The sequence below is a fragment of the Equus quagga genome, chromosome 8 (genome assembly GCF_021613505.1).
Source record: "Equus quagga isolate Etosha38 chromosome 8, UCLA_HA_Equagga_1.0, whole genome shotgun sequence".
NCBI lineage: Eukaryota > Metazoa > Chordata > Mammalia > Perissodactyla > Equidae > Equus > Equus quagga.
In genome coordinates, this window is record NC_060274.1 from 9,467,154 (window position 1) to 9,484,276 (window position 17,123).

Below are 17,123 nucleotides of genomic sequence, written 5' to 3' on the forward strand. Positions count from 1 at the left end.
AGAAGGAAGACCAGATGGCCCTCCCTTTTGTCCTGCCAGGGAGCATTTCAGAGTCAAACCAACCCCAGATTTGGGGTCACGAGCTGTGTGACCTGGGGACTATGACATAACCCTTGGGAGTCTCCTACCTTCTCATGAGCAAAATGGGAGCTGTGAGGACTAGAGGAGATGAACGACATCAAGTCCTCTGGGCCCTATCATGGGTTGTAACCCACAGAGGCTAAATCACCGTTACTCTCAGCCATCCTCGAGCTGGTGGGGCAGAGAAAGAAAGCGGAAAGCTATCCGGAAAGGGGAGAGAGGGGAACACCGCTCCCGTGGCGGCCGCCCGAGGGGTCTGTGGCCATCGCTTGCTTTGAGAAGGCAGGCTGAAATCCAAATGTGAAAGTCAGAAACCCATTGTACTGAAAAAAATGCAAAGCTGAGGGGTGCCATCTACGGAAGATGAGCCCAGGAGGAGAGAGGGGGGCAGAGCGGGTGATGGAGAAGCAGCGAGGGAACTTCACTCCGACCCGGACAGATGGAGCGCTCATTTAATGAGGTCTTGAGGGGTTTCAACGATCAGAAGTGAGGATATCAGATCTTTTATATGAATGACAGATAGGAACAGAATATTCACAACGCTTTAGTGACAAACATCAAGATAAAAGGAACACATGAAGACACTTGCTTAAAAACAGCCTCCAGGGTCGGCTAATCCTGGTTTCAACTTCAAAACAAAGCGCCAGGCTGAAGGTAACTCAAGTTCCATTTCCATCAGTGAGGCCAGGCAGCCGCAGCCCCCTGGAGGAGGACCATGGGGCCTGGAACTCAAGTCTGGGGGCTTCCAGGGTACTTCCAGGATGGGCCTCCTTACAGGAGGATCCCACACAGAGGGGAGACCCCAGAGAGGGGCCTGTTAATTTAGAGCAAGACATAACCACTGCTGAAGACAGGGCGGACAACACATTAAAAATACACACACAAGTTCTCTGGTATCATCAACCCCATAAGGGCAGGTTAGGACGCAAGTTTTATTCGTACCAAAGTCATGCTTAATCTTAAAGATATATGCTGCCTGCCACCGCTGAACCTCCTAAGATAACATTTACAGCCTAGAGCTCAAGTCACGAAGGACATTTTCACTTCATACAATCTGACTGGTTGGGACTGGCTGGAGAAATCCCAGACACTTCTTTCTCCCAGTTTCTCATTACTTTTGAGCCCATCTATCGGACATGCCAAGGGTTACTATGTACAAATTATATGTATACTTATTTATCCTCCTGTGTCCGCCCTCCTTCTAGTTCTGTTTTTCATAGTAACTCTCTCTACGTAAAAGTTGATTACAAGTTTGGGGAGGATCTTATATAAAACTGTCATGATAAGTACGCATCTCTTAGATCTTTGTACAAAGGAACCTAAACCAGTTAAACTGGATAAAAATCCTCTCCGTTACATTTACATATATAATCACTATGCATTGTAACAAAAATAACAATTATGTCTTAAAAACTTACCACATTCCAATAGCACCTTACGTTATCTTGATAAGCACATACATTATCTCATTTAATGCTCTCAGGTCTACCACATAGGTATGATTATTCCCATTTAACATACAAGGAAACTGAGCTAAGAGAGGCTAAGTAACTTGGTTACAGCCAATAAATAGGAGAGCTGCAATTCTTACCGGCTTCCCCCTCAACCCCACAGCTTACGCTCATCTTACAAGGTGGTGTCTCTCTTAAGTGTCAGTACAGTGATACAAGCACGAAAGAATGTGTCATGTCCCACTAACAAATTTAACTATAATCACAAAGTAACAAACCCAAATTCTCCCCTCAGTTCTCCCCATAAGCCATTTGGTCAAGGCCATTTTACTCAGAAAGAACCCAAACAACATGTCTGTAGAAAAGGCAAATAGACAAGAAGAGAAACAGCCTGCATAAATAACCAACGGACAATGACCAGAATGATTCATTAGGGCAGAAAAGGATCCACAGGTCATGTGGGCCCACAAGTGGAGATAAGTAGCCAAGTAGTCCTGGTAGATAAGCATGAAACAGCAGTGGGCAAGGACTGTGCTGCTCCACATCGGGCATCGCATCAATGAGGACAACTTAGAATTCTTGGCAAGAAAGAGTGAAAGGGCTTGAAAGGTGTGAAAACCAGACCCCAGAAGAACAGAGCTGAAATTCGGTAGCCTGGAGAAGGGATCTCTGCAGGGTCTCAACGGCGTACTTGTTCTCTGGAGCCAGGGTACCAGGAAACCCCTGCCTTCACGAGCAGGATGAGGACCCTAACGGGAACGTACAGTTCAGTGATTTGGGGAGCAGCGTTCACTCACTCGCCCAAGTCAGGGACAGTTGATTTAGCTCAGCAAAGGGGGGAAAAGATGCCCATTTAATAAAAATGATTAAATAATTAAACATGATTATGGCACATGCTCCATGTAAGACAATGAAGTAGCAAAATCAATACTGGTACCCTCGCCATAATAAATGCTAAGGCTGTATGAGAAAAATAGGAAAGAATTTACAAACAGTGAGGGCGGACCCTCTGGTCTGAAGATTTTGAGGTCTCACTGATGTGGGGAAATTGATTACTGTAATTACCACCGAGTCTGAGGCCAGGCGGTAGGGCCACGACCTCTCAGCATCCCATAAGTCCTGGAAGGAGGTCCTTTTATGTGGCATCTAACGCATGCATGGTGGGTATAGTTAACAATACTGTACTGTATCCTAGAAAGGTGCTAAGAGAGCAGATCTTGAATGTTCTCACCCCAAAAAAGAAATGGTAATTACGTGACGTGACGGAAGGGGTAGCTGACCTTATGTCACTAATCACACTGCAATATATAAGCGTCATCACATCCACGTGCTGTACATCTTAAACTTACACAGTGTTCATGTCAATCACATATCAATAAAGCTGGAAATAAGCACATAAATAAGAAAACTAACACACACAAAATCCTCTTACACCTTTTTTATACTTTTTAATATGTCATCTTGCTTTTTTAAAGTCTCACTTCTTTTTGGCGCTCATTTCCCTGTGCTGTTTCCTGGTACTCCGGTCTACAGAGCCCTCGCTACAGATGTTCTGCTGTTTCAGAAAGAAGGGGAGTCAAAGTGGAGGAAAGCGCATGTGCCTGCAGACACGGGGCATGGGGCATCTTCATTTCTCAGCCTCACAGTCAGCGATTTCTGTCACTCCGTCCCCTAGGATCTGCCACGCTGGCGGGACACGAGGCTGCCCTGTCTGCCGGCCCACAGCCCTCACCCGCAGCACACCGTCCTCCCCAGGAACTGCTCACCCACCGGGATCCGCCGCGGTGGAAGAGAAACGCACACATGTTCAACTTCCATAAACCTGGGAACACACAAGCGTGCACACACGCAACTCCCACAGATTAATGTTTTTGTTTGAACAGCTGCCATCTGCTAGGGAAAACCTCAGCTGTAAATCTGTGGACTTCCTCTCTTTCTCAAATTACACAAAATGACTATTTTTGGAACTGATGGCTAGAACCGTGAAGTTGATAACATTCGAATCTTAATTTGCGTAGGGAAGTTCACAGATTTTGCGGGTCTAAATTCAAGGCAAAAGGGCAGGAAAATGAGGTGCGTTCTGGGGAGCGTTAGTGGAGCACAATCCAGTGCTTTGGTCAGTCTGATGGAGCGAGAGCTGTTACTCTGCTGGAGGGGTGCGGGCGCTGTTCATGGGGAGGTTAGGCGAGTGGTTAGTGCACAGCCAAGGTGTCCCCAGCGTCTCCCTCTCAGTGTCTGATGCTGAGCCACTGAACAGGAGCGTGGGTGCCTGGCTCTCCTTCCCTCCCTGCTACAGCATCATGGAATGTGCTAACAATGGCCGCTTTCAACCCCTTACAGCACATGAAGAAGACACGCTAAATACCCCCACCTTATCTCCTGCTGCCACACAATACATGCCATGCGTCCGTCCGATCATTTATTCATCTACTGAGTTGTCAACCAGTCATTCAGAAAATATCTGTTAAATGTGTCCAATGGGCCAGACACAGGCCAGGTGTCAGGGGACTGGCCCTGAATAAAACAAATTCCCGGCCCTCACAGAGCTGACACGCTGAGGTGGGAGGGGGAGAGGGTCTCTGATGGGGACCACCTGACACGGGGAGGTAGTGAACAGGCTCTGAAGTGAAGAGGACAGGTGGCTGGAGAAGGAGTGAGGGGGTCGCTTCAGGCAGAGGCGGGCAGAGGACGCTGCGCCCCAGAGGAGCCCCAGCCCAGGCCTGACTGAGAGCTTGTTCACTGTTTGAACCCGGAGTGAAAGCGGCCTCCCCGCATCGCTGCTGTGCGCATGGCAGTAAGCTGCACGGAATCCTCGCAACCTTCCAGAGGAAGGAAAAGCAGGGTATCCTTCCACACTAAAGAGAAGCTGCTCAAGCAGGATTAGAGTCAACGGACAGCACCAGGGCCCCGGCCAGCCCCGCAGGCCCGAGAGAGGGCAGGCGAGGCTGCCCAGGTGCACGGTTTCCGCTGAAGGGCCGGGCTGGGGACTGGAGGCTGCGAAGGCCCCGGAGCCATCCCTGGACTCTGTCCCTCTCTGCAGCTCCCCTAGGAAGGCGGGTCTCTGTCTTGGCGGAAACGTACTTCAGAAGTTTCAGAGCCCCTGGCGGAAGGGGATGTTTAGCGTTTGTGCAAGTGTGTGCGAAGAAGGGAAGCCTTCTAGAACAGTTCACTCTTAAACAGACCAAGGTGGTGGCTTGTCACCATCTAATTGTGCTGGTTGGAGCCATGGACAGTCTTGAACATTAAGGTTCAATGATCTGGCCACCAACCAAGCTGCAGTAACGAAAGCTAGCTCAGGATTCAGTCACCCAAACCTCCGTTTTAAGGGAACACACCCTTCTTGTATTTTGTAAGCAGACGACCCCAGGAAGGATTTTCTCATCTGTTTAACAGCAAACAACGGGAAACGCAACCCGTGGCAGCTTCGTGAGAACAGGTGGAGTCAATCCTCCACAAAAGGAGGCAAAGACGCTTTTGCCAAAGGATTCTCCTTCAAGAGCACAGACGTGTATGGCCACAGACGTGCGCTCTGACTTGATTTTCAGTTCCCACACCCATCTTCTTCCTCTTCCTTCTCTCTTCATTTTTTACCCAAATATGTTACAGCAACAACTGAATCTTATAGAATATAAGGTGACTCCTTCCAACATGCCTTGAATGCAAAAAAAAGTTCATAAAGCTAAAACAGAACAAAAACCCAACCAACCAACCAAAACCCAGACCCAAACTGCTGAAGCCTGCAACTTCAGTCAGCAGTGCTAATGCTACTGCTTATCAGATATGCAATTACATATAGACAGTCACAGATAACAGCTAATGAAATGAATTACAGAATTTTAAATTACAACAGGTAGGAAGGAAAGGAAAATAAATTAGAGCGTATTTCCCTGTACGAGCTTCGGCCACAGGCACTGCTGCTGGGAGTAAATCAGGAGAACCCATTTTAAAGCCTAGGCTGCCAGACGTTGGCGGCGGGCAAGGGCTTTGTATGCAATAACCTACAACCCAATTAACTCGGAAATAAATTATCCAATCTAAACAGCATTTAGTTCTTTTCATAAATAGTGCAATAAATTGCCTAACTTCCTTCCTGCTATAAAAATGTCCCTGCCTTTGGACAACTTGAACAGCACAGCACAGATAACATGCGATTTTAGAATCATTACAGACAAGAATTAAGTTGGTGCTACATGTAATTTACATTGTACTCGCTTTTTAATAGCATCATTATTTAATTTTATATTATTGAGGCAATCTTTTCAATGGCTGAAACAGACCCTCGAATGAAAAAAATCAATAATTTATTAAAATGCTAAGACGCTGCACAGATATTTTCCCCCAAAGGAAGCTCAGCCAAGCCCCTCCCTTATCTGTGAGCCCCAAGTAGTTTCAATTCTGCACTTATGTTAGTTTCACGAGAAAGTCAAGGAGAACTTTTGCAGTGATTAACGTCATCAAGCCTCTACTACATTCTAGGCACAGTGAAGATCAGGAAAATACAGAAAATGTGGGTTTGACTTCAAGAAAATAAGACAAACAGCAAAATGCACTATATGCCAGAGGTGTTAAGCACCCCAAGGGTTCACAGAGAAGAGGGGTCCCAATCATCGGGCAGATTTACAAAAAGATTTATTAAAAAAAAGGCCGTGACTGTGCTGGCATTGAGGAGGATGGATTTCCCGAAGCTGAGGTGGCAGGAAGGACATTCCCTGAAGAGGGAACAGAAGGCCAGCAGGAAGGGTGTCCTGAGTCAGACAGAAGAGTGGAGAATGCTGAATGTACAACTTGGAGTATGTTTCAGTACTTTGATTCACAAATATGCTAATAAATATGAAAGCCTTATTAACTCAGAAAGAGCTGAAAATTCCCATCCTCTCCTACTCATCTTTCAGTCAGGCTAGGGAAAGCTAGCATGAGACCTGACTGGGAAGGGCACAGAGCTACTGTTTCAAACAATCAACAGAAAGAACTAAAGAAAGCACATGTTGACAAGTATCCATCCATCAGTCCACAGAGCAGATATTTACAGACCACCTGCTATGTTGCAGGCAATGCACTGGCAGGAGGCTCACAAGCATAAACAAGGCAGTCTCTCCCTCAACCCCCAATCCGAGGGACTCCAGGATCTATGTTTCTTGCCCCATTCCTTGGCCTCACGCTAACAGCCTCGACTCTACCCCACTTCATCTTTCCCCGGTTCGCCTCATCACCTGGAACTACTTCACTTCTAAAACAGGAAGCTGAGTTTCCGATCCAACCACAGCTTCCCAGCCTGTGTTTATCGCTTCTTCTTGAACGTGCCTTGTTATGATTTCACACTTCCCAGTCTCGGGTCACAAAGCATCTACCCACCCAGATTCCAGGACTGCACATTTCAATAACATCCTTAGTAGTTCTCTAAATTCCATTTTTTGTTTTTCTGTTACATTAATCTTCCCAATTCCTAACTTTAGGCAACCTGGACCACTTCTGCCTCTAGGGGTTGTAGAGAAGGCACGGACAGCACTGAGTCCCACTTTAAAAGCACACTATCCAGCTTTGGCAGGGACTTAATTTCAGCTTATTACCTTGAAGGGCTCCTGTATCATATTCCTGTACACTAGCACTCAGGGCTTGGGGCTCAGTGCCAGCTGCACAGGGCCCCTCAAAACAGGTTTGCTGGATGCTTGAACAAACGAGTGGACAAACAGATTTATTTGCCCATAGAAGATATTACATCATCAAAAGATAACTTTAAATCCTACAACTCAACAGCAAAAAAACAAATAACCCAATTAAAAAATGCACAAGAGTCTTGAATAGATATTTCTCCAAAGAAGATATAGAAATGGCCAATAAGCACATGAAGAGATGCTCAACATAACCAATCAGCAGGGAAATACAAGTCAAAACCACAAGGAGATACCATCTCACACCCATTAGAAGGGCTACTACAAAAAAAAAAAAAAGAAGTGTTGGCGAGGGTGTAGAGAAGCTGGCATGCTTGTGCATGGTTGGTGGGAATGTAAAAAGGTGCAGCCACCATGGAAAAGAGTACAGCAGTTCCCCAAAAAATTAGAAATAGAATTACCATATGATCTAGCAATTCAACTTCTGAGTATTTATCCAAAAGAATTGAAAGCAGCGTCTCAAAGAGATATTTGTGTACCCCTGTCCACAGCAGCATATTCACAATAGGCAAAAGGTGGAAGGAACCCAAATGTCCATTGAAGGATGAATGGATAAACAAAATGCGGTACATCCACACAATGGCATATTGTTGAGTCTTAAAAAGGAAGGAAATTCTGACACATACTACAATATGGATGAACCTTGAGGACATTATGGTAAGTGAAATAAGCCAGTCACAAAAAGACAAATACTGTATGACTCCGCGTGTATGAGGGGTGTAGAGCAGTCGAATTCATTGAGACCGAAAGGTAGAGAGCTTCAGTTTTACGAGATGAAAAGCTCTGGAGATTGGGTATATCATAACTTAACACACCTAACACTACTCAACTGGACACTTAAAATGGTTAAGATGGTAAGTTTTATGTGTATTTTACCGAATGTTAAAAAAAGATATATTTAAATAATTTATGCCTGCATCTAATTACAAATTTCCCCAAATCTGGTGTACCTGCCTCTCTGATGAGCTGCAAAGGTTAGGACAGAGTCCCTCGCTTATTATCAGCCCCATCAATGGTCAGCTCAGTCCCAGACCCATCTCCACGACCCCCCACTAAGCACTTCATCCTCCCCCATGACAGACACAGACCAGAAACAAACTGGTCTAAAGATTTATAGGGAATAAAAACAGACAGAAAGTCTAGACCTGTGCATACTTTCTTAAAGACCTTTAAGTTTTTTTATTTATTGTTTAACAATAATTTAGTCAAAATGTAAAAATACGTTACTAGCATAACAAACATAAAGTCAGTGTGAATAAATGCAGATTCAGCATTTACTTCTGCAAGTTTCCGATTTCTCCTTGAGACTGAGGACACATACCAGCTCGCTCGGCTCACTCACTGTCCACTCATCCGACTGGGGAATGGAATAAAGTATTCTGGCTATAGGGCAGAAACTTCTTTTTCTCTTATTTCTTCTAGTTTATACCCCATAATTCAATTAAAGTCAACAAAAGATTAAAATCTGTCAAAGACAATTATAATGAGCATAACCGACTGATGAACATTTAACAGAGATCAGGGGCCTACAACACAGTGGCGTCACAGTGAGTGCCTGACACACATTCTTACTTGCACAAGCGTGTCCAGTGTGAAGATGTGCTCCCCTCGAACGTTGTAGAACTTGACCATGGCACTCTTCAGCAGAGGGCCGCTGGGAAGGTCGCCAAGCTGCGTTTGCCGTTCCATACCAGCTACTGCCAGGAGGTCTCCCTGTGTGCACCACTGGGCCACCACCTCTGAAACCCAAAGAAGAAACGGTCAGCACAAGGATGTGACCCTCCCTGAACCTTTCACTTACGTAGTTTAAAACACAGAGCAGCCCAGCAAATACAATGGCGGCTCTTCCCCTTTCTCCCATGAAGACAACAGCTACCCACTGCTCTGAAGACAATAGAGACTCTATTTCAAAACAGGCATTTATTACATGGATGGGATTGCAGATCCCCTGAAACATAACTAAATGCGTCAAAAACTATACATATGTATGGGGACGGCCTGGTGGCATAGTGGTTAAGTTCGCACCTTCCGCTTTGCTGGCCTGGGGTTCGCAAGTTCGGATCCTGGGTGCGGACATGGCACCGCTTGGCAAGCATGCTGTGGTAGGCGTCCCACATATAAAGTAGAGGAAGATGGGCACGGATGTTAGCTCAGGGCCAGCCTTCCCCAGCAAAAAGAGGAGGACTGGCAGTAGTTACCTCAGGACTAATCTTCCTCAAAAAAAAAAAAAAAACCCCAAAAAAACTATACATATGTATGGGGACAGCCTGGTGGCATAGTGGTTAAGTTTGCACGCTCCACTTTGGTGGCCTAGGGTTCGCAGGTTCAGATCCTGGCCGTGGACCTGGCACAGCTCATCCAGCCACACCATGGTGATATCCCACATAAAACAGAGGAAGATTGGCACAGATGTTAGCCCAGCGACAATCTTCCGCAAGCAAAAAGAGGAAGACTAGCATCAGATGTTAGCTCAGGGCCAGTCTTCCTTACAAAACAAACAAACAAACAAACAAACCAACCAACCAAAGCATATATGATAAAGCTGGCATGTTAAATGTCTAACTCAATACCAGCATCTCCATCACGGGACTTGCAGAACTGAGAGAGCAGGTAAGATAGAAAAACCTATGACTGTACATCCTAACTGCATTTCCCACCGCCATGCCCTCCACTCCCAGAGATGACTCAGAGGGTTTACAAATGCTCCAAGTACATGGAGAGCAAAGCCTGAATTCATATCTATTTGATTTCCATGTACCAGTGGGCAAAGTTCAGATAAAGGACATGTCTGCAAAGGAAGGCCTTGGCTTTAGTGGACATTTGGATGAGGTGGGGGCTTAGAAAAGAAGGAAAATACTTCTGTTGGGTGCTAGTGTTGTCAGAGAAATTTTCCCACTGGAGGTGGGATGCTCACCTACAAGCCACTCAGTACCTGTAAGAAACGGCTATTAAATGGCGTGTTTAATCCGATATGAGAAATTTACTTATTCTTGCTGGTAAAACAAGCTATTAGTACTAATAAGGTTTATTGCATAGTTTTCCTCCCTCAAGACCCTAAAACGGGATCTGATCCCTGGAATCTGGAACTCAGTGGCCCATTCATCTGAGAGGCTAGAGTGATTTAAAGGTGGTCCACCACGACAAGGACACATTTCAGAGCCGAGTCTAGAACTCCGCAGCTCCTGAGCTCTGTCACGTCGCACATGATCACAGCACCCCTGTCGTATTCGTCTGTGGTACTGATTCTGATGTTAATTCCAGGGCATTCTTGGGTCACCGGACAGCGGTTCCCAGGACAAGAGGGCTCTCCAGACCCAGGGAACAAGAGCTTGCTCATCAAGTTAGCCACACACAGAAACCAGAGGCAGAGGCGGCAGAAGGCTGAGCGGAAGCAGTTCTAGACAAACACAAAGTGACAAACCTCTATAATCTGAGACAGTGGAAGCATCAATAAGGAGTTTTTTTCCTTTTGCTTATAAAAGGATATAAACAAGGTTAAGTACAAACAAACAAGAATCAAGTAAAATCCTAGTGAATGAGATTTGAAAAAGATGACGGGGGAAGCGAGAGGACTTGTGCATAAACTAAATGTGCTCTGGACCTCCCACTGGTGCAGTCGCGCCAGGGAACTGCCTTGTAGTGATAACGAAACGGAAATGACCTCTGGATGGCAGCTTTGGAAACACAAGGGAGTCAAAGGGAGGAGCAACTGACACTGCCGGGTAAAGACAACGGAAGACGGAGTCTAGCGTTGTTCAGAGGGAAACATCCTTGCAGCGCAGCAGAGACTAAGATGCTCCCGGGCCCCGGGGCTGACCCACTCTGCTGAGCAGGTGAGTGAACCCTGCACCGCTGTTTTTGCTACTTGTTTATTTTAAATTTCAATCATTGATTTGAATTCTGTCACACGCTGGTTTTCCCAACAGATAAGTGTTCTGTTGTCCCTGCAGGGCTGACCTAGACAGACAATCCATTCAGAGATTGCTGGAAGACTAACACAGTGAACCTGAGCGCTGTCGGCCCAGATGGATACAGATCTCTGTCAGCCAAACCGTGGGAGAAGACGGCCCCATGGACCAAAACCCCTCTGCTCAGAACCCCCTCCTGACCCTCTCAGTGTGCCCAATGACGTGATGAGAAGAAGAAATACTGCAAAGCAAAGAAAAAAAAGCCCAGGGGTTTGAATTCTTCTATTTTAAGACAAATCTGGGGTGAAATGAGAAGTCCCCTTGAAAGCTTGCTTTACTGCAAGAGACACACTGGCTTGGTCAGAGAATTTCTGAACATGACTGAATTATTTTTCCTTGACGGGTGGTAGAACACGCAACCCCAAAATATGCCACTTTGGCATAAGGATCATTTTGAGCTGAAGGCAATTGAGGGGAAGCAGACACAAGAAAAGCTCTCTGCCCTCCCCTATTTGCCTAAAAGCAGGACGTACATTTGTAAAGGGGTCCCCTCCCCTCTCTACCAGGAAGGACACAAGTTAACCACTGGAGACAACTCTAGCCCTGGTCAGCCTGGAAGACACCAGAGGAATCCACGCGGCAAACTTTAGAACCAGCCGTATCTTCCATTAGTTCCCCATACATTCACCGTCCCACAGTTTGCTGCCCTGGAAGTTCAAAGTCCTTTTCCTCTGTCTTGTCACTTCTCGACAAATGTATTGTCCTTTGGTTAACATGCTATATAAGCCCAAGTTCTAACCACCCCTTTGGGTTACTCGTCTCTGAGCGCTTCCATGAGTAAGCCCAATGCACGTGTTAACACACTTCTGTTTTTGTCTCCTCGATCTGTTCTTTGTCCATCTAACTCACGGGGCCCCAGTCAGAGAACCTAAGATGGGTAGAGGGAAAACAGTCTTTCCTCCCCTACATGCTCATGAAGGAGTAAAGTTACAACAAAGTCAAACTCCCAAATAAGGCGAACCAATTTACAGTTCAACTTTTGATAGACACGAGTTCCCAAGGCTGGGACACTCAGAAGGCAGAACCTCCTCAGCAAACACCTGCAAAGCAAAATCCCCCCCTCCCACCACGTGACTCAGCAATGAAGACGAGTCTGACGGGGTGGGGAGGGCTGGTTGCGGGGTCTACGAGCTGTCTGGCATTCCAAGTCCTTTTGCACATGACATAAATCACAGTGTTGGTGATAAACCAGAATACCATGAGCCACCCTTCCGCACTGGAAAAGGTCTCTGAGGGACTTCTTGGAGACAGTGACACACAGGAAGACCAGACCTTTCAGTCTACCTTAGGAGACAAGCGACTGGCCTGTCTGGGACAGGACAGATCCCCGCGGATGGAAGAAGTTGCCGCGTGCCATCTTTGACAGCATCCTGGCTACCTCTTTCCAGTATCTACTAACATGTCCCACAAAGTAGTGGACAAAAATAAATTAAGGGGATGGCCTGGTGGTGTAGTGGTTAAGTTCACGTGCTCTGCACTGGCGGCCCGCGGTTCACAGGTTCAGATCCCGGGTGCCGACCTACACACCACTCATCAAGCCGTGCTATGGCAGTGTCTCACACAAGACAGAGGGAGACTGGCACAGATGTTAGCTCAGCCACAATCTTCCTCAAGCAAAAAGGAAATAAATAAATAATTAAAAAAAACCCCAAAACTACTGTTGTTCATACCACATGTAAGACTGAGTCCTTAAAATATTCTGAAACCAAGACAGAAAAGGAAACTGCCTCCACGCAGCACACAGTGGATGACAGCAGTTCACTTAAACTTCACCCAACTTTCCGAGATTAGGAAGACTCAGTGCAGAAACACCTCCCGTGAAAGGGTGAAAGACTGAGAACGTTCTTAGATTAGACATAGGTTTCTAGTCGGGCAATGACAAGAATGTGAAATCTGCCTGTACTTTTAAGATAAATCTCAAGTCAAAACCTTTCACATCTGGGAGGGCTACTTTGGGTCACCTCCCCACGTCACCTTGGATGTGTCCCTAATCCTGTGCTGCACAGCTGGCAGGAAATTGTTAGAAATGCTGCTCCAACACAGTCTAGTTTGATAGAGAACAAAATAATACATCAGAGGAAGAAAAAAATAAAGTTTCCACAGGCAAGCAAGATGGTAAAAAACTAGACAAATTCACCCTATAAAGAATACAAAGGAACTGAGTGGTAATTACGTTTATGTTATTTTTAGTCCTGATCAGACAGTCGACAGAGATCAAAGTTCAGGACCCCAGAACAGGATGCAAGTTCTGATGAAATTAATACACTTGGTTAAAAGGTTTAAAAATAGAATTTTTGAAGAAGAAAGCAGAGATTGAATTACTAAATATATGGAAGAATTTATGATGACCATCCCTATATTTTAGCTCCACAAATCAGAAAATTCAGAAAAAGAGCTTAGGAAAAGCCCAAAGAATTTAAGTTGATCATCAACACAGAAAAATACTTACTCAGCTCCCACTGGGCCCGTTTGTGGCATAAAGAAGGAATTCCACACAGTTCATGTCCCTCAGGAGTTTACAGGCTAAATAATTCCTTACAATTATAGTTTTGAAACAGCAAAATAGGACGCCCCAAAGAGTGAGTATAACTTGCTTCTAAAAATGCTGTATAATTTTAAAACAGAAATGCCAAGTGTTTAGGGGTACACAGGCAGGTACGATGCGTTCCAGCCAGTCAACAGTTAAGTATAGGACTTAATTCTATATGTCCCTGTGATTCCTGAATAATTCAGACAAGAAGCACACGGCCGTGACGCTCTGGTCTGATGGCCAGTTGTGAACGACGGCAGCGAGCTGAACTGCAGGTTCTGGTTTGCCGTCCTCCCATTCAGATTACAGTGGGTCCCTTTAACACTGAGGGCCAGAGGCAGCCCAGCAATTTCTACACTGCACCACCCAACCCAGAGGAGACAGAACTGTCTCCCCACAGAACTTAATGGGGTCACAACGTCAGTAGTATTCTTGAATTGCAAAATTCAGAACACTCCTGATGCCTAGGGACACCGATTTTCTCTTGAGATAACAGTACTTCATAAGGTCTATTGAGAAGGCGTCAGCACCTGACTGCTGGCCTTCACATCAATGCCTCAGCCCGGCAATTGTGCATCCTCCATAAGTCCGTCAAGGCAACTTTATTGCACAACTATCAGTTCCGTAAGAAGCCTTGAAATCGCAGGCGCGTCTGTGCAAACTGTCTCGCGCACTGCCTGCTGCCTCGAGAATGGCAGGTGCTGCCGTCCAGTACTGTGCAGACTCAGGGTCAGCCAGAGGCAAGCACACTGTACACCGAGAGGGGAGCAATCTTGTCGTAGCGGGAAGAGAGCAGGTGAAGACGAAGACTGGCTGTCAGGAAGCCCCTCGTCAAGCTAAGCCCAGGTATCGACTCGTCAGATAAGCAGAGGAGCCCTTTATTAACAGACTCCGAGAGGTCACTGCAGAGGCCGGGAATCAGTAAGCACTGGGTGTCTGACACCCAGCCTGGAAGGGGAACGCGCACAGGGCTCGTGTGGGCCTGGGTCACGCGCAGCCTTCTGTACCTTTCAGCCCTGAGCGGATGACAGTAGGAGACAAGTCGTCGTAGCTGTTCATTAAGCTGATGTCTCCCGAGGTGAAGCTGACGGTGAGCAGTGGCTTGATGTTCTGCACCGGGATGGGGTACGCGGCTGGACCGTCTGCGGGAACAAAAGCGCTGAGTGAAAGAGAGGCGATGAGCACGTGACCCAAATCCAGGTCCACAAGGCTGCAATCCTGCAGAAGGCCTTAAAAATCACCTGACGATGCAGACCAGACTCTGCACTGGGATGCTGCCAAAGGAGGCAACACTCTACACCACTCGGGAGCTAGAGAGGGCCATCGGACGGTGCTCAGCAGGGAACCCTGGAATGGGAAGCAGGACGGGGCAGCCAGCCCTGGAGGCACCGAGTGGGGTTCCCTGGACTCTGTTATGTGGTGGTGAGAACATGTGTGAAAAGTTTATTGACCTGCGTGTTAATGGGTTATATGTTTCTAACGATGTGTAAACATAAATTATTTTAATGTCATATAATGTGTGAGGATGGTGGGAAGAGGGATGAAAATGTTTTCTTAACCCTGGTCCAACATACAAAGAAAAGTTACTTTTCAACACTAACTGCTCTTTGATTGAGTGTTACAGGAAATGCCACACAGCAGCCACCACGAGTCCTTCTTTTTGACCCAAAGACCCCAAATCTGGAGTGAAGGTTGAGTGTGGACATGGCTCATAAAGAACTTTGCTACATCCACAGGGCACATCAAGAAAACCCTGTTTTGTGAGTTCAAGGAGTACTCATGGATGCTAAGGAAAGAGCCATGATGGAGCACATTCTGGATTCTTCCACGTATTGTTTCAAAAGTGAAAGTCAGTCCCTCCCACAGGCCAGGGTGAGTCACAGGTCTTTCCGAGGGCTCACGTCTGCTTCACGCCCACGTGGAGCTCGGCTCTGGCAGCCATCCAGAGGGGGCCAGCTGGCATTGCTTGCTCGCCCTTGACTCAGCGCCGCCTGCAGAGCATCCCCAGTTATTACTCTCCCTTGCTTACAATGCTATAGGGACCCACCTCTGTGCTCAAATTCCCTAGGCCACCAGGAAAGCCCCTGCTCCACCTGAGAGGCAAGTCCAGGCACCCTCCAAAGTGCCCGCTGCTTCTGGGAAGGGCCCCTGGCCAGAGCAGCAACAGGGGCGCAAGTCTACGCTTAGACTTCCTCTGGACTTGCTTCATCAACTCGGTCTCTGGATCTCGTTTCTTCCAGTAACAAGCAGGGTAAGTGAATCTGCATTCAATCTAGTAAAGTTCCGTTTAAGAGAATGCTGAGTCCAAAGCTGAAAGACACTGACTTTCCTATTGAGGCTGGAGAAATGATCAATGCTTACTCAAGGCTTTGGTCCTACTAAGGAAGGGCATGGGTACCTCCCAAATGGATTTATGGGTGCTAAGAGCACTCTCCCTCCCAAGACCCGCTGATCCTGAAAAACTACCACTGAGCTGAATTGTGTTCCATGTGTGACCACCATCCTCTCCTTAAACAAATGAACAAATGAGCATGTACACGTCTCTGGGAAGCATCACACATCATCATGTCTGGGGCGGGAGGGAGAAGACAAAACAAGAGCATCCCAAGTCCCACTGGAGGCAGATGCTGATGGGAGAAAATGAAAATACTTTCCCTGGACCAGCCCTTTGTAGGATGAACGTGCCCACAGTCACAGGGAAGGGTAGAAATCGTCCCGTGTGTGCCCTTAGTCCAGGCAGGGCACTCAGCAAGCAGTGTGAGCACAGCAGTCCAGGCTGAGGACAGACGTCCTGCAGCAGTGTGACCACGTCTCATCAGGGAGTCATTCCCTTCCACTATTTCACAATACATTTTCCTTTTAAAAAAAGAGGTTGGTGCAGGGGATGGGGTGTTGGGGAAGAGCCAGAGCTTGAGTAGCCAACGCTGAATGCTGACTTTGGTGATGGCCAGCACCAACATCAAGGGCTTCTGCTTTTGCGGGGAGCGGGGAGAAGGGGTCTCTTACACATTTGAGGGATAGACACACCACAAGAGGTGAAGGGGGCAGGAGTGAGAAATCATCCCCACCAAGAGCCTGAAACAATCTTTCACTACTGGAGCAAATGTGAAAAAATTCAAACGTCAACTGACCTAATCTAACACCACAGTGAGGCTTACGTGGGGCAGGCAGGCTCTTCCGAACCGGGAAAGGGAAGACTTCCGCCCAAAGTAAAGAAGGCAGGGACATGGATATCAGCCCGACGTACTCACACAACTACAGCTATGGGCTTTCATAACATCAGGGAGCTGGGACCCCAGGTATTAAGTTACAGTAAGAGAACAGCATATTCCGTCGTCAGTTCTCTTTATTGTCACTGAGCAGCTCAGCCCCACAACACCCCAGGGACACAGGAAGGGTCGGAAGTCTCATTTTACATCTACGG

At 46.8% G+C, this 17,123-nt stretch overlaps 1 protein-coding gene across 3 annotated transcripts in view; it reads right to left on the reverse strand.

The window, feature by feature from the left end:
• TULP4 (TUB like protein 4) overlaps positions 1–17,123 on the reverse strand; it is a 194,453-nt gene that overhangs the window by 31,820 nt on the left and 145,510 nt on the right. For all 3 annotated transcript variants that reach the window (XM_046669524.1, XM_046669523.1, XM_046669521.1), the window contains 2 exons: positions 14,707–14,841; positions 8,774–8,940 (listed from right to left, as the gene is read on the reverse strand). In XM_046669524.1, the coding sequence (XP_046525480.1) occupies positions 8,774–8,940; positions 14,707–14,841 (302 nt within the window). The remainder of the gene's footprint in view (positions 1–8,773; positions 8,941–14,706; positions 14,842–17,123) is intronic.